The following is a 26,385-nucleotide window of genomic DNA, read 5'->3' as shown; positions in this document are numbered from 1 at the left end:
CATATACATGCTGTCTACAAGAGACTCATTTTAGACCTGAGGACACCTTCAGATTGAAAATGAGGGGATGGAGAACAACATATCATGCTACTGAAAGTCAAAAGAAAGCTGGAATAGCCATACTTATATCAGATAAACTACATTTTAAACGAAAGGCTATAACAAGCAATGAAAAAAGTCATTATATCATAATTATGGGGTCTACCCATCAAGAAGAGCTAACAATTGTACATGTTTATGCCCCCAGCTTGCAGCAGCCAAATATATAAATCAATCACAAACATAAGCAATCTTATTGGTAAGAATATGGTAATTGCAGGGGACTTTAATACTCCACTTACAACAATGAACAGATCATCTAGGCAGAAAATCAATAAAAACACAATGTCCTTGAATGATATACTGGACAGATATATTCAGGACTTTTCATCCAAAAGCAGAATACACATTCTTCTCGAGTGCACATGGAACATTCTCCAAGATAGATCCCATACTGGGTCACAAAACAGCCCTCAATAAATATAAAAGAACTGAGATCATACCATGTATATTTTCAGATCACAATGCTATGAAGCTTGAAATCAACCACAAGAAAAAATTTGGAAAGCTTCCAAATGCATGGAGGTTAAAGAATATCCTACTAAAGAATAAATGCATCAACCAGGCAATTAAAGAAGAAATTTAAAAATGTATGGAGGCAAACGAAATGAAAACACTACAGTCCAGACACTTTGGGATGCAGCAAAGGCAGTCCTAAGGGGAAAATACATTGCAATCCAGGCCTATCTCAAGAAACAAGAAAAACCTCAAACACAAAACTTAACTGCACACCTAAAGGAACTGGAAACAGAACAGCAAAGAAACCCCAAAGCCAGCAGAAGAAGAGAAATAATAAAGATTAGAGCAGAAATAAACGATATAGAATCAAAAAAAAAAACAAAAAAAACAAACACAAAACAAAACACAGAACAAATCAGTGAATCTAAGAGCTGTTTTTTTGAAAAAAGAAACAAAACTGATCAACCAGACTTCTCGAAAAGACAGAGAACCCAAATAGATAAAATCACGAATGAAACTGGATTTATCACAACCAACCCCTCAGAAATACAAACAATCATCAGAGAATACTATGAAAAATTATATGCCAACAAACTGGACAACCTGGAAGAAATGGACAGATTCCTAGACACCCACATACTTCTAAAACTCAAACAGGAAGAGAAAATTTGAACAGACCCATAACCAGTGAAGAAATTGAATCAGTTGTCAAAAATCTCTCAACAAATAAGAGCCCTGGGCCAGATGGCATCCCAGGGGAATTCTACCAGACATTTAAAGCAGAATTAATACCTCTCCTTCTCAAGCTGTTCCAAAAAAAATAGAAACAGAAGGAAAGCTTCTGGACTCATTCTATGAAGACATCATTACTTTGATTCCCAAACCAGACAGAGACCCCACTAAAAAGGAGAATTACAGGCCAATATCACTGATGAATGTGGATGCAAAAGCTCTCAACAAGATACTAGCAAATCGAATTCAACAGTATATTAAAAAAAATATTCACCATGATCAAGTGGGATTCATTCATGGACTGCAGGGCTGGTTCAATACTTGCAAATCAATGTGATACATCACATTAACAGAAGAAAGTATAAGAACCATATGACCTGACAATAGATGCAGAAACAGCATTTGACAAAATACAACATCTTCTCTTAATAAAAACCCTCAAGAAAGTTGGGATGGAAGAAACATACCTTAACATCATAAAAGCCATATATGAAAAGCCCACAGGTAATAGCATCCTCAATGGGGAAAAAAATGAGAGCTTTCCTCCTGAGATCAGGAACACAACAGGAATGTCCACTCTCACTGCTGTTATTTAACACAGTTTTGGAAGTCCTAGCCTCAGCAATCAGACAACAAAATGAAATAAAGAGTATCCAAATTAGCAAAGAAGCCAAACTTTCACTTTTCACAGATGACATGATACTCTACATAGAAAACCAGAAAGATTCCACCAAAAAGCTGCTAGAAGTGATACATGAATTCAGCAAAGTTGCAGGATACAAAATTAACGTACAGAAATCGGTTGCATTTCTATACACCAATAATGAAGCAACGGAAAAAGAAATCAAGACATTGATCCCATTTACAATTGCACCAAGAACCATAAAATACCTAGGAATAAACCTAACCAAATATGTAAAAGATGTATATGCTGAAAACTATAGAAAATTTATGAAATACATTGAAGATGACAAAAAGAAATGGAAAAACATTCCATGCTCATGGACTTGAAGAACAAATATTGTTAAAATGTCAATACTACCCAAAATAATCTACACATTCGATGCAATCCCAATCAAAATTGCACCAGCATTCTTCTCAAAGCTAGAACAAACAATCCTAAAATTTATATGAAACCACGTAAGACCCCGAAAGCCAAAGTAATGATGAAAAAGAAAACCAAAGCAGGAGGCATCACAATTGTGGACTTTAGCCTCTACTACAAAGCTGTAATCAAGACAGTGTGGTATTGGCACAAAAACAGACACACAGACCAATGGAATAGAGACTCTAGAATTGGACCCACAAATGGATGGCCAACTAATCTTTGACAAAGCAGGAAAGAACAGCCAATGAAAAGAGACAGTCTCTTTAGTAAATGGTGCTGGGAAAACTGGACAACAAAATGCAGAAGAATGAAACTGGACCACTTTCTTACACCATACACAAAAATAAACTCAAAATGGATGTGAGACAGGAAACCATCAAAACCCTATAGGAGAAAACACACAACAACCTCTTTGACCTCAGCTGCAGCAACTTCTTACTCGACCTGTCTCCGAAGACAAGGGAAATAAAAGCAAAAATGAACTACTGGGACCTCATCAAGATAAAAAGTTTCTGCACTGCAAAGGAAACAATCAAAACTAAAAGGCAATTGACAGAATGGGAGAAGATATTTGCAAATGACATATCGGATAAAGGGTTAGTATCCAAAATCTATAGAGAACTTATCAAACTCAGCACCCGAAAAACAAATAATCCAGTGAAGAAATGGGCAAAGGACATGAATAGACACTTTTCCAAAGAAGACATCCAGATGGCCCAACAGACACATGAAAAGATGGGTAACATCACTCACCATGAGGGAAATATAAATCAAAACCACACTGAGAGACCACCTCATGCCAGTCAAAGTGGCTAAAATGAACAAATCAGGAAACAACAGATGGTGGCAAGGTTGTGGAAAAATGGGAACCCTCTTACACTGTTGGTGGGAATGCAAACTGGTGCAGCCACTCTGGAAAACAGTGTGGAGGTTCCTCAAAAAATTAAAAACAGAACTACCCTATGACCCAGCAATTGCACTACTAGGAATTTATCCAAAAGACACAGGAGTGCTGATTCACAGGGCACTTGTACCCCAATGTTTATAGCAGCACTTTCAACAATAGCCACATCACAGAAAGAGCCCAAATGTCCATTAACTGAAAATGGATAAAGATATGGTTTATATATACAATGGAATACTACTTGGCAATGAGAACGAATGAAATCCTGCCATTTGCAACAACGTGGATGGAACTGGAGAGTATTATGCTAAGTGAAATAAGTCAGTCAGAGAAAGACAGATATCATGTTTTCACTCATATGTGGAACTTGAGAAACTTAACAGGATACCATGGGGGAGGGGAAGGGAAAGGAAAAAAACAGTTTCAAACAGAGAGGGAGGCAAACCGATAAGAGACTCTTAAATACAGAAAACAAACTGAGGGTTGATGGGGGGGAGGGGCAGAGGGGAAAATGGGTGATGGGCACTGAGGAAGCCACTTGTTGAGATGAACACTGGGTGTTGTATGTAAGCAATGAATCATGGGAATCTACCCCTGAAACCAACAGCACACTGTATACAATGTATGTTAGCTAACTCAACAAGAAATTATATTAAAAAAAAAAAAAAAGAATATGTAACTACTATACATTCCCATGCATATACTAGCACAGCCTCAAATACATAAAGCAAAAATTGAAAGAACTACAAAGGGAAACAAATCCATAATCATAACGGGATATTTTAAAAGGATATTTTAACATATGCTTCTTCATAACTGATACAAGCAAAAAAAAAATGATACTGAAGATATGAAATACAAGATTAACAAACATGACCTAATGAAAACATAAAGAACACTGCACTCAATAAATGTAGGGGGAAAAAAGGCAATATATTGAGCCATAATACAGATCTCAAATTTTAAAGGTCTGAAATTAGAAACTGTTGAAACAGAATATATTCTCTAATTATCTTGTACAGTTGTTAGAAATAAAATTTAAATTTAAAAATAACCAGAGTATCTCCATGTATTTAGAAATTAAAAAATATAATACTTCCAGCTAATCCAAAAGTGAAACCAATAAAACCAATAAAAATTAGAAATAATTTTAAGTGAATTATAAAAATATCATAATTTGAGTAATATAGCTAGCTAAAACAGCGCTTATACGAAATGCTTAGCCTTAAATGCATGTAATTAAAAGGAAAAAATGGTTAAAAGTAGTGAATTTTAAGAAGTGAAAGAGGAACAAAAAAGTAACCCCCAAAAAACATAAGGAAAGAAATAAAGCAGGGGCACCTGAGTGGCTCAGTCGGTTAAGCTTCTGATTTCAGCTCAGGTCATGGTCTCGCGGTTCATGGGTTTGAGCTCCGCGACAGGCTCTTTGCTGGCAGCTCAGAGCCTGGAGCCTGCTTCGGATTCTGCGTCTCCCTCTTTCTACCCCTCCCCTGCTCATTCTCTCTATCTCTCTATCTCTCCAACACAAACAAACATGAAAAGACAAGAAAAGAGAAGAGAAGAAAAAAAGAAAAGAAAAAAGAAATCAACAGAACACAAACATACAATAAAAAGGATCAGCAAGGGGTGCCTGGGTGACTCAGTGGGTTAAGCTTCTGACTTCGGCTCAGGTCATGGTCTCAGGTCATGGTCTTGCGGTTCGCGGGTTTGAGCTCTGCAACAGACTCTGTGCTGGCAGCTCAGAGTCTGGAGCCTGCTTGGGATTCTGTGTCTCCCTCTCTCTACCCCTCCCCTGCTCGTTCTATCTCTCTCTCTCTCCCCAAAAGAAATAAACATGAAAAGAGAAGAAAAAAGATTAGAAAAGAAAAGAAAAAGAAAAGAAAAAAAGAAATCAGTTCAGCAGAACACAAACATGCAATAAAAAGGATCAGCAAGGGGCGCCTGGGTGGCTCAGTCGGGTAAGCATCCGACTTCAGCTCAGGTCATGATCTTGCAGTCTGTCAGTTTGAGCCCCATGTCAGGCTCTGTGCTGACAGGTCAGAGCCTGGAGCCTGCTTCAATTCTGTGTCTCCCTCTCTCTCTGATCCTACCCTGCTTGTGCTCTCTGTCTCTCATAAATGAATAAATATTAAAAAATAAAAATAAAAAAAAATCTATCCACAAAGAAAATTCCCAGCACAGATGGCTTCTCTGCCAGATTGTAGCAAAAATTTGAGGAAAGATAATTCCAATCAAACACAAACTTTTCTAGAATAGAAAATAAGGGTCAGTTCACTTTATGAGGCTAGCATAGCATAACATTGATTTCAAATCTTAACAAGAATATGGGCCATCTCATTTATGAACACTGATGTAAACTCCCAAACAAAATATTAATAAACTGAACCCAGCAGTAATTTAAAAAGATAATATAGTAAAATAAAATTAGGTTTATCCCAGATATCAGATTAGGTTTAACAGTTAAATAAAATATAATTCAATATATTAAGTTCATATGGTAATGAAAAGTCACAAAAAAAAAAAAAGAAAAGCATTAAATTCAAACAAACAGAACACAAAATTGTTAGTAAACAAGACACAACAGAGAACTTTTTTTAAGTTTTAATCACCCAGTGCTTATCTTGACAAATGCACTTCTTAATCCCTGTCACCTATTTCATCTCCCTCCCACTCACCTCCCCTCTGGTAACCATCAGCTGGTTCTCTATAGGTAAGAGTCTGTTTCTTGGTTTATCTCTCTTTTTTTCCCCTTTGCCCATTTGTTTTGTTTCTTAAATTCCACATGAGTGAAATTATATGGTTATTTGTCTTTCTCTGACTTGTTTCACTTAGCATTATACTCTCTAGACCCATCCATGTCATTGCAAATGGCAAGATTTCATTCTTTATTTTATAATTTTTTAAAAGTTTACTTATTTTGAGAGAGACATAGAGCGAGTAGGGGAAGGGCATAGATAGAGGGAGAGAAAATCACAAGCAGGCTCTACACCGTCAACACAGAGCCCAATGTGGGGCTCGAACTCACCAAATCATGAGATCATGATTTGAGTTGAAACTGAGAGTCGTATACGTAGCCACCCAGGTGCCCCATAGTTCGTTCTTTTTAAAGGCTGAATAACATTTCATTGTATATATACTACTTTCTTATCCATCAGTGGGCTGTTTCCATATCTTGGCTATTTTAAATAATGCTGCTATAAACATAGGGGTACATGTATCCCTTTGAATTAGTGTTTTTGTATTCTTTGGATAAATACCCAGCAGTGCAACTGCTGGATCAGAGGGTAGTTCTACTTTTAACTTTTTGAGGAACCTCCATACTGTCTTCCACAGTGGATGCACCAGTTTGCTTTTCCACCAACAGTGCGGGAGGGTTCCTTTTCCTCTACATTCTCACCAACAGCTATTGTTTCTTGTGATTTAACTATTGTGACAGGTGTGAGGTGATATCCCATTGTAGTTTTGATTTGCATTTCCCTGATGGTAAGTGATGATGGGCATCTTTTCATGTTGGTTACCTGGATGTCTTCTTGGAGAAATATCTGTTCATGTCTTCTGCCCATTTTTTCATCGGATTATTTGGATGTTGAGTTGTATAAGTTCTTTATGTATATTGGATACTAATCCTTATCACATAGGTCATTTGCAAATATATTTTCCCATTCAGTCGGTTGTCTTTTAGTTTTGTTGATTCTTTCCTTCACTGTGCAGACACTTTTTATTTTGATGTAGTCCCAATAGTTTATTTTTGCTTTTGTTTCCCTTGTGTCGGGAGACCTATCTAGAAAGAAGTTGCTATGGTTGATGGCAGAGAAATTAACTGCCTGTGCTCTTTTCTAGGATTTTATGGTTTCAGGTCTCACATTTAGGTCCTTCATCCATTTTGAATTTATTTTGTGGATGGTGTAAGAAAGTGGCTCCATTTCATTCTTTTGCATGTTGCTGTCCAGTTTTCCCAACACTATTTGTTGAAGAGACTGTCTTTTGCCTGTTGTATATTCTTTCTTGCTTTGTTGAAGAGTAATTCACCATATAATTGTGGGTTCATTTCTGGCTTTTCTATTCTGCTCCACTGATCTACATAGATATGCTTGTGCCATACTATTTTGATTACTACAGCTTTGTAATATAACTTGGAAGTCCAAATTATGATGCCTCCAGCTTTACTTTTCTTTTTCAAGATTGCTTTGGCTACTTGGGTTCTTTTGTAGTTCCATACAAATTTTAGGATTATGTGTTCTAGTTCTGTGAAAAATGCTATTGGTATTTGGATAGGGACTGCATTAAATCTGTAAATTGTTTTGGGTTGTATAGACATTTTAACAATATTTGTTCTTCCAATCTATGAGCATGGAATGTCTTTCCATTTCTTTCTTTTTTTTTAATTTATACCATTTATTCAATATTTGAAAAAATAAAACATACAGGTATGTTATTTTGTTATATTTAAAAGCTCAATGAATATGATTGAACTGGAAAAATCACTATTTGTGGTTGTTATTGTTCCAGTCATTTATCCTTCTTTCCCCCTCCTTCTCTCTCCTCTTCCTCCTTTTTTTTTATGTATTTCTTTTTATTTTATTTATTTTATTTTTTTCTAAAATTTACATCCAAATTAGTTAGCATATAGTGCAACACTGATTTCAGGAATAGATTCCTTAGTGCCCCTTACCCATTTAGCCCAACCCCCCCCTCACAACCCCTCCAATAACCTTCTGTTTGTTCTCCATATTTATGAGTCTCTTCTGTTTTGTCCCCCTCCCTGTTTTTATATTAGTTTTGTTTCCCTTCCCTTATGTTCATCTGTTTTGTCTCTTAAATTCCTCAGATGAATGAAGTCATATGATATTTGTCTCTCTGACTGACTAATTTCACTTAGCATAATACTCTCCAGTTTCATCCACGTAGTTGCAAATGGCAAGATTTCATTCTTTTTGATTGCCGAGTAATACTCCACTGTATATATATGCCACATCTTTATCCATTCATCCATTGATGGACATTGGGGCTCTTTCCATACTTTGGCTATCATTGATAGTGCTGCTATAAACATGGGGGTGCATGTGTCCCTTTGAAACAGCACACCTGTATCCCTTGGATAAATGCCTAGTAGTGCAATTGCTGGGTCGTAGGGTAGTTATATTTTTAGTTTTTTTGAGGAACCTCCACACTGTTTTCCAGAGTGGCTGCACCAGCTTGCATTCCCATGTCTTTCCATTTCTTTGTGTCGTCTTCAATTTCTTTCATCAGTGTTTTATAGTTTTCAGTACAGGTCTTTCACCTCTTTGGTTAGGTTTATTCCTAGATGTCTTGTTATTTTTGATTCAATATAAATGGTATTGTTTTCTTAATTTCCCTTTCTGCTGCTTCATTATTGGTGTATAGAAATGCAACAGATTTCTGAAGACTGATTTTGAGCAGGGAACTTCATTAGTATGATAGAAGTTTAAATAAAAACAAAATAACAAAAAACAAAGTTTCGGCCAATGCACTTGAGAGTGAAATGTTAAATGCTTTCTCTCTGAGATGAGGAACAAGACAGGGAGAGCAGCCCTAGGATGATGCAGTGTTCTATTTTTTGACCTGGGTAATAACTTTGTGTGTTTATAATAACACATTAAGTTCTTCATTTTATGTTATATATATAATCTAGAATATATGTTATAGGAAAAAAAACAAAGAAATACTTGGAGATGAACAAAAGGCTGATTTAAGACTGTCACTAAAGGTCAGGAACTCTGTAGGTCCTAATTTCCCTCCTATTATGATTAATTTCCAACCAATTAACATTTATTGGGCCTATAAGACATTGTACAAACTGGCAACATGCATTATTAACCTTAAAGATGTTTGCAGCCTATCATCTAGTAACTCCATTATCTATGAACTCATCTTAAGGGAAATGGCCAAGATAAAGAGAAAAAGAAATCCATAATGTGCTAAGATGTTCACTGCACACATGAAAATAAAATGGAAAATGACTAAATAACTACAGGGAACAGTTAAGAAAAAGAATTCTTACAATGGGATTATTATGCAGTCAATAAAAATACAATTTACAAAATAGTCTAAGAAATGCAAATAACCTAATTTTTTAAAACTGGAAATATATACACACATACATTTGTACTATGACTAAACGGGGGGGTGGGGTGGGAATGCCATAGGCACAGAAAAAAAGACAAAATGAGAAGGAGGGGGAGGGGTTGGGGGAGACAAAAACTATACTGGTTTTCTTTATATGATGAGCTTATGGATGTTATCTTTACTTTTTAGTTTACTTCCTGAATTTCCTTTAATGACTATATAAAGCTTTAATAATGTGGTACACAAGAATTTTAGAAAATAATCACAAACCTAATGTATCCTATTTTTTAATTACTTCATGATGTAACTAAAATTTCAATTTTAATCTCAGTATGATATTAATCAGGTAAATTATTTTCTAACAGTTAAACTGTGTAAGCCTATAATTTGTTATTTATAATAATTTCTAATTATAACTAGTGTTTTAAATCATATAACCTTAAAAATTAGATCGCCACAGATATATCATGTCCAATTTTCTGGCCATAATTCTAAACCAGTTTGCTCCTTGACAGCTAAAAAAGAAAATGATCTGTTAACAGGCTTCAATCGGTCATTTCCATAAGAACAAAATAACTGTTAATCTCTGAATAAAAGATGGTCACGGCTCCTCATTTTCAACTTCAGTTTTGCCAATCCACTGGTATTTTCTGACCAGTTGTGAGGTATGTCTCAAGTAATTTGTTATCAATCATAAAATATAAATGTTTAATGCTTATCATTAGAAATAATAATAAATTGAAGCAAACGTAAGGTTAACCCTGTATCACTTCACATAGTTTGCATTCCAGCATACTTTAACAAGAAGAAAAGAACACAGTAGATATAAATCTTTCATTTGGGAATTCCATATTCACTTTTTCAATATTTACTGAGCATCTATTAGAGGCCAGACACTAAAGGCACTGCACAAACAACAGAAACAGACTTGAAATCTGTTAGGGTTAAATATAACTGTCATTTTACAATTTAAGCTTTGAACTACCCAATCTTACTTTTCACTCTTTCCCAGAACAAACTTTTCTTCTCTAGTTCTCTGAATTTCTTTTAAAACACTTTAGGCTTCCTTGCTACCAAACCTCTGCTCCAGCTGCTCCTGAGCCTAAGTGCTTTTTGTTCATTCACCAGCACCTATAGAACGCTCACTACATGCTACTACAGTACAAGTACTGTACTTGGCATGAGAGAAGGAAAAAGCCTTTTCTACCCTATCCATTCTTTGAAGTCCAGGTCAAGTCCTGCCTCTTTCTCAGAGAATTTACTCATTATCCTTTCCAGACTCTGAATGTTGTAACTATTACTATTCAACACAGTGGCTCCCAATCTTTGATATAAGAAACATTTTTAGTATTGAAAGGTTTCATAAATCTCATTCTCATTCCTTAGGTATACCTGGTGCCAGGGCCCTAAATACCACCTATACACTGATAATTTCTACCTCTTCCTTAAACTCCTCATATACATGCCTATTCAATGTATCCACTTGAATACTATCTGATAGGTATCTCAAACATAGCCACATTCAAAACAAAATTGATTTACATCTCCAAACCTACCCCTACCCCTGCCCCATAGCCCCCATCTCAGTAAAATGTGCCACCTTTCCCCAGTTGGTCATGTTGAAAAACTTGGGAGCCATCCTTTACTTCTCTTTCCCTCATACTCCACATCTAATCCATCAGTAAATCCTAAATACTCTACTTTTTAAAAAAATTTTATTTGAGAGAGAGTACGCACATGTGCAAGCAGGGGAGAGGGGCAGAGGGGGGTGAGAGAACTCCAAACAGGCTCCATGCTCAGCAAGGAACCCGACATGGGGCTCGAAACCATGACACTAGGATCACGAGCTGAAATCTAGAGTCAGACACCAACTAAATGAACCACCCAGCCCCCCTAATTACTCCGCTTTCTAAGTGTATCACAAATCTGAACATTTCTTTGCTCCTCTACCATTAAAGGGGCTGCTTCTCCAAGCAACGTATTTCCAACCTAAATTATTTTCCTAACTGGTTTTCCTGCTTCCATTTTTGCCTCATACAATCAATTTTCACTATGTAGTCAGAGTAATCCTCCAAAATAACAAGTCAAATCTGGATATTCCCATGCTTAAACCCTTCAATGATTACCATTTCACCCAGAGTAAAATCCAGTCTTTCCATGACCTTCAATGCCCTACCTGATCTAGCCTCTGCCTGTCCTACCACGCTCCCCTTCACTGGCTCTATTCCAGCCACACTGCTGGAATGTTGTTCTTCCAATATGCCAAACACATTTCCATTCAGAAGGTGCTTGCTGCTCCCTCTAAACATTTTCCCTCAGTTAGCTCCAAGGCTTACTCCATCACTTCCTTCAGGTCTCTTAGCTCAAAGAGCTTCTCAAAAAGCCCTTCTCTCACCAACCTATCTAAGGTAGCATCCTGTTACTCTTTAAAAAAATTTTTAATGTTTATTTATTTTTGAGAGAGAGAGAGAGAGAGAGAGAGCACACACGTGAGAGCAAGCGCGGGGGATGCCGAGAGAGAGAGGGAGACACAGAATCTGAAGCAGGCCCCCAGCTCTGAGCTGTCAGCACAGAGCCTGGGGCAGGGCTGGAACCCAAGAACCATGAGATCACGACCTAAGCTAAAGTCGGACACTTAACTGACTGAGATACCCAGGCGCCCCCTGTTACTCTATTATCCACTGAAACTTCTTTATTTATGTCAAAGCTTATTAACTACCTCATGTGTCTGTGTGTTCACATGGATAATGTTTATTAACTGCATCCCTAACATTCACACTCAGAGAGAACACAGGTTAGGTTTTGTTCACCATTGTTACTACATTACATGCACATAGCAGACTTTCCAAAATATTTATTGGATGAATGATAGTTACTGCTTTTAGTTTTGTTGAGAAAATAATGAAAAAACACTACTAGAATTTAGTAAGGCTTTCAAATGATTTTACACACTATTAATCACAAGAGCATTATATACCTGCTTTGGTGGTAGAAGGAGTACAATGCACGTAATTCCAGATTCAATAACAACTAAGGGATGGGGCCTTCTTATAATTCTGTCTCTTCCCACATCCTTCCTTCCTATGTCATTCACTGATTCTTTCCATAAACAGTTATTGTATACCTCTAAGTCAGAATATTCTAGACATTAAGAATACAAAAATAATTAACACAAGGTAATGCATGAGACATAGAAAAACAATACTTATAGAATATGACATACAATAGAGATACAAATATAGATTAAAAAATTATAGCACAACAGGGGAAATAATCAACTTTGGGGGGTTGTTTAGGGAAGGTTTTAGTAGTGATGATACTCAACAAATACTTGCAAAAAGTATTCTCCAATTTACTTTATATGTGAAATGAGGGTTTTAAGTCTGACAGTGCTCCAGTAATGTGCTGCCATGTGCTAGCCTGAGAATGAAACCAAAACAAGAGGAATGACAGAGCAGAACAAATCTCAGAGAAACTGAGCCAAGTCCTTGATGGTTTCAGGCGGGATAAAGCCTTAGATAAAGTTAATTACAAGATCTAATCATTCCCTTTATTGTTTAAGCAGTTTGAATGTGATTTTCTGTCACTTGCAATATAAGAATACAGATGAATGTTTACCAATTCTTTCAAAAAGCAAAGTATATTTCAAGGTATAAGGCCACTATTGGCATATATGAAGGGATGAATCCTCTTTTGTGGGCAACATCACAGGACTTCTAGTATATCTGATCTCTATCCACTAATTGTCAGTAGGAGTTCAAAATCATTGTGACAACCAAAAATGTCCCCATGTATTTCCAAATGCTTCCCACCCCCAAGGGGAAATACAAACCTATTTCCTAAGAGTTCTATATGTACCCATTTCTCACAGTGGTTCCACCATCTATGCATAAATGTATTTAACATCAACCTTAGAATAACTGGGATATACCACTCAAATACCTTAATTTTACATAATCAGATTTTAATCAGTTATTTATGACTATCCTACATATAGCTTATATCAACCCTTGCAGTGTTATAAGTTTGCTCCTACTATCGGAAAGTTCTTATTTATTTAAACTTACTTCTCCATAAAATACTATCAAGATATGTCACCGATCTTGTTGGTTACCTTCCTAACTTCCTCTTAGACTGAAATGCCAGATAATGTATTTTCCAGCCCCCTTGCAAGTAGGGTCTAAACGTGCCAAGATGACATCTGACATAGGGTTTCTGTGAAAGGTTTACTTGCCTAATCAAGAGAGGACAAACTTCCTCCTATCTTTGGTGGCTGTGTGAGAATGTGATGTGTGGAGCAGCAAGAGTAATGTACAACAATGAGAGGACAAGGGCACAATGAGCACAAAGATGAGCACACTAAGAATAAAAATGAAAACTACCTGGATCCTGGATATAACATCACTGTACAGCTACAGTGACTAACCAGGAATCCTCCCACTCTGGGCTTTTTATGTGAAATACTGTTTACTATTGGTCGGGTATTATGTAACCTGAGGCCAAACTAATACAAGATATATTTAAGATATGACAGATGCTGAAAGTGGGAGAAGAACCAAGGTTAGAGTGGGTTGCTGGGAGAAAGGTGTTTAGAAGAGAGTAATTGGAAGAGAAATACATATACACACATGCACATGTAAACACACTAGGTGAGGATGGGTACATGAAAATCAAATTCCATTTGATTCCAACTGGTTTGAGTTAAGCTTACAATAGTACATTTAAGAGAAATATAGCAAGCAATGTAGGTGAGAAGTCAAGTTGCAGAACTGGGAAACATTCCACACAAAAATGATTTGTGTCATTAAAAATAGGATGGGGCACCTGGGTGGCTCAGTTGGTCGAGCGTCCGACTTCAGCTCAGGTCATGATCTCACTGCTCGAGAGTTCGAGCCCAGCATTGGGCTCTGTGCTAACAAGCTCAGAGACTGGAGCCGGCTTCGGATTCTGCGTCTCTCTCTTTCTCTGCCCTTCCCCTGCTTATGCTCTGTCTCTCTCTCTCTCTCTCAAAACTAAATAAACATTAAAAAAAAAAAAGGTTTCAAAAACAGGATATAACCACCAATAAAACACAGTGAAAAGCACAAAGACCCCTGACTACACTGGTTATCTCTCCCTCATTTTAGATAAGGTTCATCCATGAGTTAGGCCAATTAGAATAATTCCACCCCTCTTGACAAAGACATTGTGACAGACTTGGCAGCATGATCCTTCTAATTTGTTCAATCAGAACAGAGCTTAGGACTTTTGGGAAAAGGCTAGTCGAAAAGAGAATCCTTCTCTTTACCTTTGGGAATAAATAAAGAAGGCTATCACATGAACATTGCTGATAGCCATTTATTTATTTTTTACTAGGAGGGAAGCCAGTCTGAGCATAAAGCCCAAACAGTAGGACAAAATTGAGATAATAGCAGAAAAATGGAGTTTCAGCCCCAATGACATAAGCCCATGAACAAACTACTCTTGAAGCCAATTCTATCTATGCACTTGCCAATCACATGAGCCAGTACACTCTTTTTTGCTTTTAAATCCAGTTTGCATCCTAATATATGAATCACTATGTTTTGGGGGAAGAACAATGAAGGAATGTGAAAAAAAACTTTCAGATATCTAAAAGAATCAGGACATACAATGCAGAAGAACCAAGAAATCAGATAATCTTATTCCTATGGTGTATATGGTTTTAGGAAACCAAGGATGACTGAAGGAAAGCCAATAGATGCGGTGATTAGGAAGTCATAGGGGACTTTTAAAATAGCAATTTCAGTGCTGAAATGGTAAAGGAAGTTAGAGTGCAAAGGAGAATATTTTATATTTATTAGGAACTCCATAATGTACCAAACACTTGGATGGATATCTAACATGTGCTAAGCTCCTTCAATTATGACTCTAAGTTTAACACTCTATTTTATAGATAAAGAATAGAGTCTGAGTAGTAACTTGCCCACAGCCACATAGCCACTAAGTGTTTTTAACAGACTTCAAACCCAGATTCAACTCGGTCAAACGTCAAATATTCTTGCTACTACACTAGGCTCCTGGGACTAAAGAATAAAAATACAGTGGCACAGCAGGCTCAAAATTCAGACTGACTTTACTGAGTTACACAGCACTGTATCTGGCAGCCTTGAGAAAGATATAAGCATGTACATAGGCTAGAGAGGGAGAGACTGAAGAAGGAATGATAATGGACAGTTCTACAGAAAGAAGGATGGGGAGGGATGACTGTGGACACATCAGGAGGGGAGAATATTTCCTTTTGTGAGACAGGAGTAAATAAGGAAATAATACAGAGGATAGAAAAGAATATACCTCAGACAGTTGAGATTTTTCTCAAGAAAGGAAGGTATCAAGTTATTTGCTATAAAAACCTTCCGGAAATGAGACAGAAAGGTACACGACCAGCACTTAAAACCCAGGAGAGAACAGGGCACCAACTTGTATGGAAATGAACCTATATCCTCATACAACGGTCTCTTGCATCCTTTAGGATGTCAGGAATCAAACCGAAAGAGCTAGTGATAATGCTTACTCTGGACTGGGCACTAGAAAGGTAAACCTACAGAAAATAAGGCATTCTAGGGCATCAGTGAGAGCTTAGTAAAAACTGATGACAGTGAGATCCTGGTTATGTAGGGAGGCAAATGAAATCAGCAGTAGGCTAATGGGTTGGATGAATAGAGAGACAAAGAGGGGTTCATAAAGACAGTGTGAGAGACAGAAAACAGGTACCATAAGAGTGGAAGAGTGAGAGATTTTAATGACAGTTTGTGATCAGAGATGTGTTTTGACACAACCCTTCGAATTATTTTGCCAGAGGCAGAGAGGCACTGACTGGAGTTAGTCCTACTATCTCTTCAGCCAGAAGCACAGAATTGAGACATAACCCCCTTTAAAAACATGCAGTCCTTGGGGCGCCTGGGTGGCGCAGTCGGTTAGGCGTCCGACTTCAGCCAGGTCACGATCTCGCGGTCCGGGAGTTCGAGCCCCGCGTCCGGCTCTGGGCTGATGGCTCAGAGCCTGGAGCCTGTTTCCGATTCTGTGTCTCCCTCTCTCTCTGCTCCTCCCCCGTTCATGCTCTGTCTCTCTCTGTCCCAAAAATAAATAAACGTTGAAAAAAAAAACAAAAAAAAAAAAACATGCAGTCCTTAGTTGTAGAAAAATGAAGGCCTAAAACAAACAAATGAATGAACTAGCCCATACAGGAATCAAACATAAAAATATCTCCTCTTTTTTTGAACTAAACAATTCTATCTCCAAATTTAGGAAATTAAAAAAATAAAAATAAAAATAAATTAATTTAAAAGGAAATTCATTAAGGTCAGAGTCTACAGCAAAGGGAAAAACAGATTATGTGTCATGAGGCAGAATGAAAAGTAAACAAATCTGTCAGGCCAATTATGTAACCCACATATTAAAGACTGTTAGTATAGAATTCCAATAGGGCAAGGATAGTTTGTGCTTTCATAACCTGGGAGAGCACCTAGCATAGTTTCAACAAATGATATTATGCAATTTAATGTTAATAAAAAAGGTCCACCTATTTGTAATCTCAAAGGAGAAGCTATCATTTACATCTATAATCTCAGTTTTACAATTTGGGGGCTCTTGAGAAATTATCCAATTAGTTCTCCGTATGGAAGTAAATTAAGAAGGCTATCACATGAATACTGCTGATAGCCATCTTTTTTTGCTAGGAGGGAAGCCACTTTGAGCAGGAAGCCCAAACAGGAGGACAGAGCTGAGATAACAGCAAAAAGATGGAAAATATGGGAGAAACAGCCATGGCAACTTCCTCCACTACTACTTCAATCCTGTGGTTTGCACTTATAAACTCTGGCAAGGTACCAGGTTATTCAGGACAGTTTCTTACACCATTAATTCTGAGTACCCTTGCCCCAGTAATAAAGAAAGAACTGAAGACTGGCACAGCCTGAATTTTGCAAAAAATAATCAGGTCTTACAGGGACTGTTAAGTAGTAACAACAATTGAGAATCCAAGAAATTTGAGAAGTTTTTAGTTTAAAAAGCTTTTCTCCATTTTAGCCCTTTCTAAATAAAACAAAGGGCTTGTACAATACGGTATTCTAAAGCTTCACTGGGCAATTTAAGCGAACATTGGATAAAAGAATAAATCACTTAACCTTTCTTGTGCCATTACATATCTTACATTCACAAAGCCTTCCTTTTAAAAACGAACACTTCCCAATTCTTTCACTAGACCTAGAAAACTTAAGCTTCTGCCTCAAAAGTTAGGAGACCAAAGATTTAGAAATTAATTTCCATGAACAATCATTTGCATCACAGGCACCATTCTCTCCTCTGCAGTTCAATGGGCCAAAGAATCCAACTCTTCAAACCACCTCTCCTGGGGACTGGACTCCCTCATCAAGGTGAAGCTTTTTCTTTGTAACTCTCTATATATGAGAGGCTACCGGGTAATCTTCCCAGACAAACTTTTAAAGGAAGCCAAGAGGGTCGAAACCAGGAAGATGGGGAGGCGACTAAAATAGGAGGGGCGACGACCCACCCACCTAACGCGAAAGAGAGACCGCTTGGACGCGAGAAGCTTCACCAGGAGCCGGGAAAGATGTGGAGGGCGGCAGGCGTCGCGACCCCCACCCACTGTGTGAGAATGGAGGGCTTGCAAAGCCAGGGGCCAACTGGAGGCCTGAAAGAGGGCGCGGGGCGGGGAGAGGGTGGGACGTGGAGACAAGAGAACGGCAGACTCGGGCCGAGCACCGCTAGGGTCTGGAGCAACGGTGGGGCAAAGACGCCAATGCTCACGCTTCACTCACCTGCCAGACGTTCGCCCCGCGGCCAGAAGTACGGACGCCGCCTGGGCGCTTCCTCTCCTGCGGGACACGGCCGCCGCCGCCGCCGCCGGAGCTCCAGGACCCGAGAGTAGAGGGTGGTGCAGAAGCAGGCAAAACGGCGACCGGACCCGAGCCCAGACAGGCGTACATAGGGGGCGCCGGGGGGCCGGGAAGGCAACTGTGCTTCACCTTCCTCACCAGTAACCAACAACACTTCCCGGGAACAGCATCGTGCCAGCCTCGGCCCGCTGCTCCCCGGCCTTCTCCCGCAGCTCCCCCCAGCAGCGGCCGGGTTTCCGGCGGCCACACTCCGCCCCCTCGCTACTTGGCCTCCGCCATCTTGTTGGAGGCGGGAAGAATGTAGCGCGCTTGCGTGCGCGGAGATTGCCGGCGCTCTTCTACCCCGCAAGGAGGGGCTGAAATGCGCAGTCGCGTTGTTGCGGCGCTCAGACCCTCGCTTCTTCACGGTCTGGTGCGATGTGCGTTTGCTACTTGGGAAGCCGAATCTCAGTTCACCGAACTTACTTGCCTTTTCCTGAACTGTGCTGCAGCCGATTTAGTAGAACCCGTCTGCACACCCATAGTCAAGTTATTCTGCAAACACCTGGGTAGTGCCTACAATGTGATAGGTTCTAGGCCAGGTGCTGAGGGTAGATTAATAAAACCTACCTGTAGCCCAAAAGGAGCTCATAATCTAGTGAAAAAGACAGATGAACGAGTAATTCCCCAAATTCTTGTTTTGTAGCTGCGCACCACCTCCTCTCCCCTGCTCCCACTATTTTAATTCAAAGCATACTTCTTAGGAAGTCCTCCTAGTTTGTCTTACACAAACTTTATCTTTCATTACCTCTCTAGCTTAATTTCATTCAACATTGATTCAACAAATAATATTTGAGTTTCTATTATATACTTAATATTGTCCTAGGCTCCAGATTTATAGCAGTAAGAAATACATTCATGGAATTTACATTCTGGTGGGAAAGAATGGGCAATAAAGACAAATCACAGAATTAATGTTTGATAGTGATAAGGGATGGGAATGATGGGATTTTGGGGTGATGATGGGGTTTGGAGCTGAAGGTCAAGAAAGAATTCTTGATGACATCTTTGGCGCAAAAAGGTGAATTTACTTAAGCATGGGGACAGGACCCTAGGGCAGAAAGAGCCACACTGGGGTGGTGACAGGTAACTGATTAAATACCTTCAGGTTGGAGGGGGGTTGGGGATAGAGTAAGTCTCTAAGGTATTTTGGAAGCAAGGTTTCCAGGACCTTGAGGGCCAGCTGCTGTTAGGAAAAAAACCTCAGTCATGAGACCCTTCACATGTAGATCAGGGGGCCATAAGCTTGGGGTATGATTGCCAGGATATACCTTGGGGGAGTTGAGATACAGGAAGTTTCCAAAGCAATTTTTATATGTTAAAGTAGACTTAGAGGATCCTGAGGGGTCAGGATAACATTAAGCCAAGGTTCCCTTTTGCCCCTAGCAAAGTGTCATCATTGAGGCAGCTGAGGTCCTAGAAGGACGTCACTCTGCCGGTTTCAAGGACTTGTCAATGGGCAGTAGGCAATAAGGGAATTTAATTTTTCATTTGCCTTTGTTTCCCACATCACCACGGCAAGCACTTAAACCCCTTTCCTTTGCTCTTGGGTAGCCAGGGGTGTCCAAAGAATGTCACACATATCCCACCTGGCAGGGGGAGGGGGTGCTGTTAGCCTGTACTTTGCTCTCACCTTGCCCAACATTCCCTCATCAGGAGGAGAGCAAACCACCAAAAGATGATGACGTGAAGGACCGTAATTAGCAATCTCTCTCCAGAGATGACATTTGATCTGAGGCCTGAATGACCACAGGGGCCAGGAGCCAAGAGAAGATCTGGGGCAGAGCCTTCCAGGCAGAGGAAATAGCTAAAGCAGAGGCCTGAGGTGGGAATGAGACCTGCAGGTAAGAGGGACAAAGAGAATAAGTGGCATGGACAGTGGGAGGAGATGAGGTCAGGGAGAGGCAGGGGTCAAGTTAGCAAGGGCTTTGAGGGCATGGTAAGAGTTGGATTTTACTACAAGGGTCCTGTCTAGCTTGTTGACACTGCCCCAACTGGTTTTCAAATACTAATATTTCCTGACAGCCTCATTGCTTTGCATATGCTTATCCCACTGTCTTGAAGACCTTACTATTGTTTTTTATGTGCGTAGCTTGTCATCTTCCAGGTTTCAGTTGAAGTGTCACTTCAGAAAGGCCATCCTTCCTCAGCTATGTCTCCCTTCTGCTCTCTAATTAGTTTTCAGTATTGCACCTATCATTTCTTCCATGGCACTCAACATTTTTGTTTTTCTATTTCACCTATCTCCCCACCCACCTCTCCTCTGTCACCCTAGTTTGTTCTCTGTATTTAAGAATCTGTTCGTTTGTATCTTTTTTTCTTTATTTGTTCATTTGTTTCTTAATTCCATAAGAGTGAAATCATATAGTATTTGTCTCTGACTTTGTCATTTAGCATTATACCTTCTAGGTCCATCCGTGTTGTTGCAAATGGCAAGATCTCATTCTTTTTATGGCCAAGTAATATTCCATTATCTATATCTATATCTATTTATCTATCTATCTATCTATCTATCTATCTATCACATTTTTATCCATTCATCTATGGATGGACATTTGGGCTGCTTGCATATCTTGGCTATTGTAAATAATACTGCCATATACGTAGGGGTGCATATATCTTTTCAAAATAGTGTTTTGCTTTCTTGAGGTAAGTAACCAGTAGTGGAATTACCGGGTCACGTGATAGTTCTATTTTTAATTTTGCGAGGAACCTCCATACTGTTTTCCAGAGTGGCTGCACCAGTTTGCATTCCCACCAACAGTGCAGGAGGGTTCCTATTTCTCCACATCCTTACCAACACGATTATCTCTTGTCCTTTTGATTTTAGCCATTCTGACAGTGTGAAGTGCTGTCTTGTTGTAGTTTTGATTTATATTGCCCTGATCATTAGTGATGTTGAGCATCTTTTCATGTGTCTTTTGGGCATCTGTAGGGCTACTATGGAAAAATGTCTATTCAAGTCCTCTGCCCATTTTTTTTTTTATTTTTTTAATTTTTTTTTTTCAACGTTTATTTTTTATTTTTGGGACAGAGAGAGACAGAGCATGAACGGGGGAGGGGCAGAGAGAGAGGGAGACACAGAATCGGAAACAGGCTCCAGGCTCCGAGCCATCAGCCCAGAGCCTGACGCGGGGCTCGAACTCACGGACCGCGAGATCGTGACCTGGCTGAAGTCGGACGCTTAACCGACTGCGCCACCCAGGCGCCCCAAGTCCTCTGCCCATTTTTAATTAGATTATTTGGGGTTTTTTGATATTGTGAAGTGTAGAAATTCTTTATATATTTTGGATATTAGCTCCTTATTGGATATATCATTTGCAAATATTTTCTCTCACTCAGTAGGTTGCTTTGTCATTTTGTTGATGGTTTCCTTCACTGTGAAAAGCAGTAGTCCCAATAGTTTAATTTTGTTTTTGTTTCCCTTGCCTGAGGAGACATATCTAGAAAAATGTTTTTATAACCCGTGTCAAAGAAAGCACTGCCTATGTTTCCTTCTAGGATTTTTATGGTTTTAGGTCTCACATTTAGGTCTTTAATACATTTTGAGTTTATTTGTGTGTATGGTATAAGAAAATGGTCTAATTTCATTCTTGTGCATGTAGCTGTCCAGTTTTCCCAATACCATTCATTGAAGAGACTGTCTTTCTGCATTGTATATTCTTGCCTCCTTTGTTGTATATTAATTGACCATATATGGGTTTATTTCTGGGCTCTCGCTTTTGTTCCATTGATCCATGTGTCTGTTTTTGTGCTAGTACCATACTGTTTTGATTATTGCAGCTTTGTAGTACATCTTGAAATTTGGAATTGTGATACCTCCAGTTTGTTGTTCTTTCCCAGCATTGTTTTGGCTATTCAGGCAGGGTCTTTTGTGGTCTTAGGATTCTTTGTTCCACTTTTGTGAAAAATGTTGTTGGTATTTTGATAAAGATTGCATGAAATCTGTAGATGGCTTTGGATAGTATGGACATTTTAACAATACTGGTTTTTCCAATCAATGAGCATGGAATATCTTTCCATATGTTTGTGTCATTTTCAGTTTCTTTTATCAGTGTCTTATGGTTTTGGGGGTACAGATCTTTCACCTCCTTGGTTAAGTTTATTCTTAGGTATTTTATTATTTTTGGTGCAATTGTAAAGGGATTGTTTTCTTAATTTTTCTTTTGCTACTTCATTATTAGTGTATAGAAGTGCAACAGATTTCTGTATATTAATTTTGCATCCCGTGACTTTACTGAATTCGTTTATCAATTTAAGTACTTTTTTGGTAGTGTCTTCAGAGTTTTCTGTATATACTATCATGTCATCTGCAATAGTGAAAGTTTACTTCTTGTTTACCAATGTGGATACCTTTTATTTTTTGTTGTTGCTGTCTGATTGCTGTGGCTAGGACTTCCTGTTCTAGGTTGAATAGAAGTGGTGAAAGTAGACTTCTTGAAACATATAACCTTCTAAAACTGAATCAGGAAGAAATGAAAAATTTGAACAGATGAACTACCAGCAATGAAATTGAATCAATAATCAAAAATCTCCCAACAAACAGGACCAGATGGCTTCACAGGTAAATTCTACCAAACATAAAAGAAGAATTAATAGCTATTCTTGTCAAACTATTCCAAAAAATATAAGAGGAAGGAAAACTTCCAAATTCATTCTACATGGCTAGCATTACCCTGATATCAAAATCAGATAAAGACTCTGAAAAACAACAACAACAACAACAACAACAACAACAACAACAACAACAGCTAACAGGCCAATATCTCTGATGAACATAGATCCAGAAGTCCTCAACAAAATATTAGCAAACCAAATCCAACAGTACATTAAAAAAATCATTCATTACGATCAAGTGGGATTTAGTCTAGGGATGTAAAGGTGGTTCAATATTCACAAATCAATCAATATAATACATCACATTAACAAGAGAGAGAATAAAAGCCATGTGATCATCTCAATAGGTGCAGAAAAAGCATCTGACAGAATACAATATTCATTCATGATGAAAACCCTCAACAAAGCAGGTCTAGAGGGAACATACCTCAACATAAAAAAGGCCATATATGAAAAACCCATAGCTAACCTCTTCTCAATGGTGAAAAATAGAGAGCTTTTCCTCTAAGATCAGGAACAAGAAAATGATATCCATTTTCACCACTTCTATTTGACATATTTTTAAATTATATATTTATCGTTTCTTTTCTGTCCCATAAATTGTGAACTCCACAAGGAGTGAAGATGTTCTGTTTATCAATGAACACCCTGTGCCTAGTACCATGCCTGGCATGGGTGGTTACTTAATATTTGTTGAATTAACGAATGTGGAAGTGTGTCAGCACCTAAAGTAATCAGTGACATACACCATTGTTTTTCACTTGTTAGTTTTTAAAATTAAATGCAAGTCATTTCTTATTTATATGTCTCCTCAACTAGGTTACAAATAGGAACTTTAGAAAGAGAGAGGGGGAGAAAGAATAAGATAGAGAAGAGTAGGTAATGGTGGGGCAGTGGGCAGATTATATTGCATATGTTTGCAGGGCTGGGAGAAAGCTTCAATTTAATGGAGCACCTATTAATATGTGCTGTGCACTATGCTAAGTACTTAATCCTTACCATAACCCTGCTAGGTAGTTGTCCTCATTTTTACACATAGAAAAATTCAGAGAGATTAAGTCATTTGCCCAAGGTCACATATTAAGAGATAGTGCTGACCTGGGGCACCTGGGTGGCTCAGTCAGTTAAGCATCCAACTCTTTTTTTTTTTTTTAATGTTTTTTTTTTAATGTTTATTTATTTTTGAGACAGAGCATGAATGGGGGAGGGTCAGAGAGAGAGGAAGACACAGAATCCGAAGCAGGCTCCAAGCTGTCAGCAAAGAGCCCGACGCGGGGCTCGAACTCACGGACCGTGAGATCATGACCTGAGCCGAAGTCGGAAGTTCAACCGACTGAGCCAGCCAGGCGCCCCAAGCATCCAACTCTTGATTTTGGCTCAGGTCATGATATCAGGGTCATGAGATTGAGCCCTGTGTCAGGCTCCACCCTAGGCATGGATCCTGCTTAAGATTTTCTCTCTCTCTCTCTCTCTCTCTCCCACTACCTCCCCCTCCATGTATTCTCTCTCTCTCTCTCTCTCTCTAAAAAAAAAAAAAAAAAAAAAAGGAAAAAGATAATGCTGCCCCTAAAGACCATGCTCTTCCCATCTAGAGAAACTGGATTTGGAGGTGGGCCTATTTGGTGATTTGACTCTGTATCATTAGCATGCTTTTGTTGGAGACTTCAGCTACAGTCATTTACAAATCCCAGTCATATTGCTATTCTTGTATAGGCTTTTAACAAAGGGCCTGATTGGAAATTGCTGTCATTCTTTTCTTTTGGATTGGAGCAGAGCTCATTTTACCATTTCCTTTTCATGTTTTTTAAAAATTTGTATTTCTTTTTATTAATAGGTTCTATATGTTTCATAAAAGGAAAAGAAGAGATGGCGGAAAAATGGGTGTGTATCTTAAATGCTAGCTGCACCCCTTGGTTAGGCTTGTTCCTGTACAGCTAGCTCTCTCATCTAGATCCCAAACAATGCTTTATACATCAAAGACAGTTCTCTGGCAAAGAGTGACAGGCTTACCATAACAATCACTTATCCCATTTCCTCATCAGAATTACACACCATCATTTCCCTCTAAACAGGAGAGCTGCCTCAGAATAGTTAGGGAGAACTATGAGAAAGGATGAACTTTCTCATAGGGAGAACTATGAGAAACTTATAGTAGCTACTATAAGATAGTAGCTACTATCTTATATCTGGGGCCATTCAGTCTTTATATGAGGGCAGGAATACACTATATCTCATGATAATATACACTTTCAACTTAACCCAGATAGTCCATGTGTAAGCCCAGTAGTAGGTGGGAATACATACCTGAGAAGTCTCACCTTCTACCCTGCTGTAGTGTAATTCTTCCTTGGAATAAATCCTGGATACAAGATGATGTCTTCAGTTTCTATGGTATTCTCTCCTCTTTCTTTTTAATTTTTTTTAACGTTTATTCATTTTTCAGAGACAGAGTGCGAGTGGGGGAGGGGCAGAGAGAGAGGGAGACACAGAATCTGAAGCAGGCTCCAGGCTCTGAGCTATCAGCACAGAGCCTGACGTGGGACTCGAACTCACAAACTGTGAGATCATGAATGACCTGAGCCACCCAGGCGCCCTGGTATTCTCTCCTCTTATGGTGACCATCTGTTATAGGCTGAACATGCTCCCACGCCCCCCCCCCCCCCCGCCAAATAAAAGATATGTTGAAGTCCTAATCTCTAATACTAAAGAATATGAACTTATTTGGGAATAGGGTCATTGCATATATAATTAAGTTGAAACAAGGTCATACTGGAGTAGGATGGAGGCCTAATCCAATAGCTAGTGTCCTCATGAGACAGCCACATGAGAGAAGAGACACACAGAGTTGGAGTTATACAGTTACAAGCCAAGGAACACCAAAGATTACTGGCAAACCATGAGAACTCCCTACAGGTTTCAGAGGGAGCATGGCCCTGCCACCTTGATTTCAGACTAATAGCCTCCAGATCTGTGAGACAATACATTCCCATTGTTTTAAGCCATTGGTTTGTGGCACTTTGTTATACCAGCCCTAGAAATGAATACACCATCTTATGTATATTGCAGGGCCTGAAATACAAGAAAGGGTTGGGGATGGGCAGTGAGGAGGTCTGGGCTATGGTCTCAATTTGTCAGCACACTGGCTATGAGACCTTAGGCTAGTCACTCTACCCCACTGAGCAAGCTTCCTCCTCTGTATGAAGGGATAATGACAGCCGCTCTGCCTACCTCAGAGATCTGCAGTGATAACTAACAAGTATTCCTCTAGAAATGCTGTGACCAAGATGGCCTGACAGCTACTGAGAAACAATTATGTAAAAGTCAGGATTCCTGCCATGGGGAATTTCATTTCAGAGTCTGACTGAAAGGCCTTCCTATAACATAATTTGCACAGGCCAAGTGTGTGGTTTGGATCTGATAGACTATTGATGTTGAAAGGAGGAAGGATCACTGTGGACTAGGAT

The 26,385-nt window shown here is 39.0% G+C and overlaps 1 protein-coding gene and 1 long non-coding RNA gene across 8 annotated transcripts in view; one reads left to right on the top strand and one right to left on the bottom strand.

The window, feature by feature from the left end:
* APC (APC regulator of WNT signaling pathway) overlaps positions 1–18,567 on the bottom strand; it is a 147,510-nt gene extending 128,943 nt beyond the window's left edge. For 4 of the 6 annotated variants that reach the window (XM_045500818.1, XM_045500854.1, XM_045500849.1 and 1 more), the window contains exon 1: positions 18,188–18,469. In XM_045500818.1, coding sequence (XP_045356774.1) covers positions 18,188–18,355 — 168 coding nt within the window. In that variant the 5' untranslated portion in view covers positions 18,356–18,469. Of the gene's footprint in view, positions 1–18,187 lie in introns of all 6 variants that reach the window. The other 2 variants (XM_045500836.1, XM_045500850.1) reach the window with 2 other exon arrangements.
* LOC123609731 overlaps positions 18,541–26,385 on the top strand; it is a 39,606-nt gene continuing 31,761 nt past the window's right edge. Inside the window, exons 1-3 of one of the 2 annotated variants that reach the window (XR_006717942.1) lie at positions 18,541–18,677; positions 19,961–20,148; positions 24,756–25,166. This is a non-coding gene — a long non-coding RNA (uncharacterized LOC123609731). Of the gene's footprint in view, positions 18,678–19,960; positions 20,149–24,755; positions 25,167–26,385 lie in introns of those variants that run through there. The other variant, XR_006717943.1, reaches the window with a different exon arrangement.

The sequence above is a fragment of the Leopardus geoffroyi genome, chromosome A1 (assembly GCF_018350155.1).
Source record: "Leopardus geoffroyi isolate Oge1 chromosome A1, O.geoffroyi_Oge1_pat1.0, whole genome shotgun sequence".
Classification (NCBI taxonomy): Eukaryota; Metazoa; Chordata; class Mammalia; order Carnivora; family Felidae; genus Leopardus; species Leopardus geoffroyi.
This window is presented reverse-complemented; position numbering and strand designations above follow the sequence as displayed.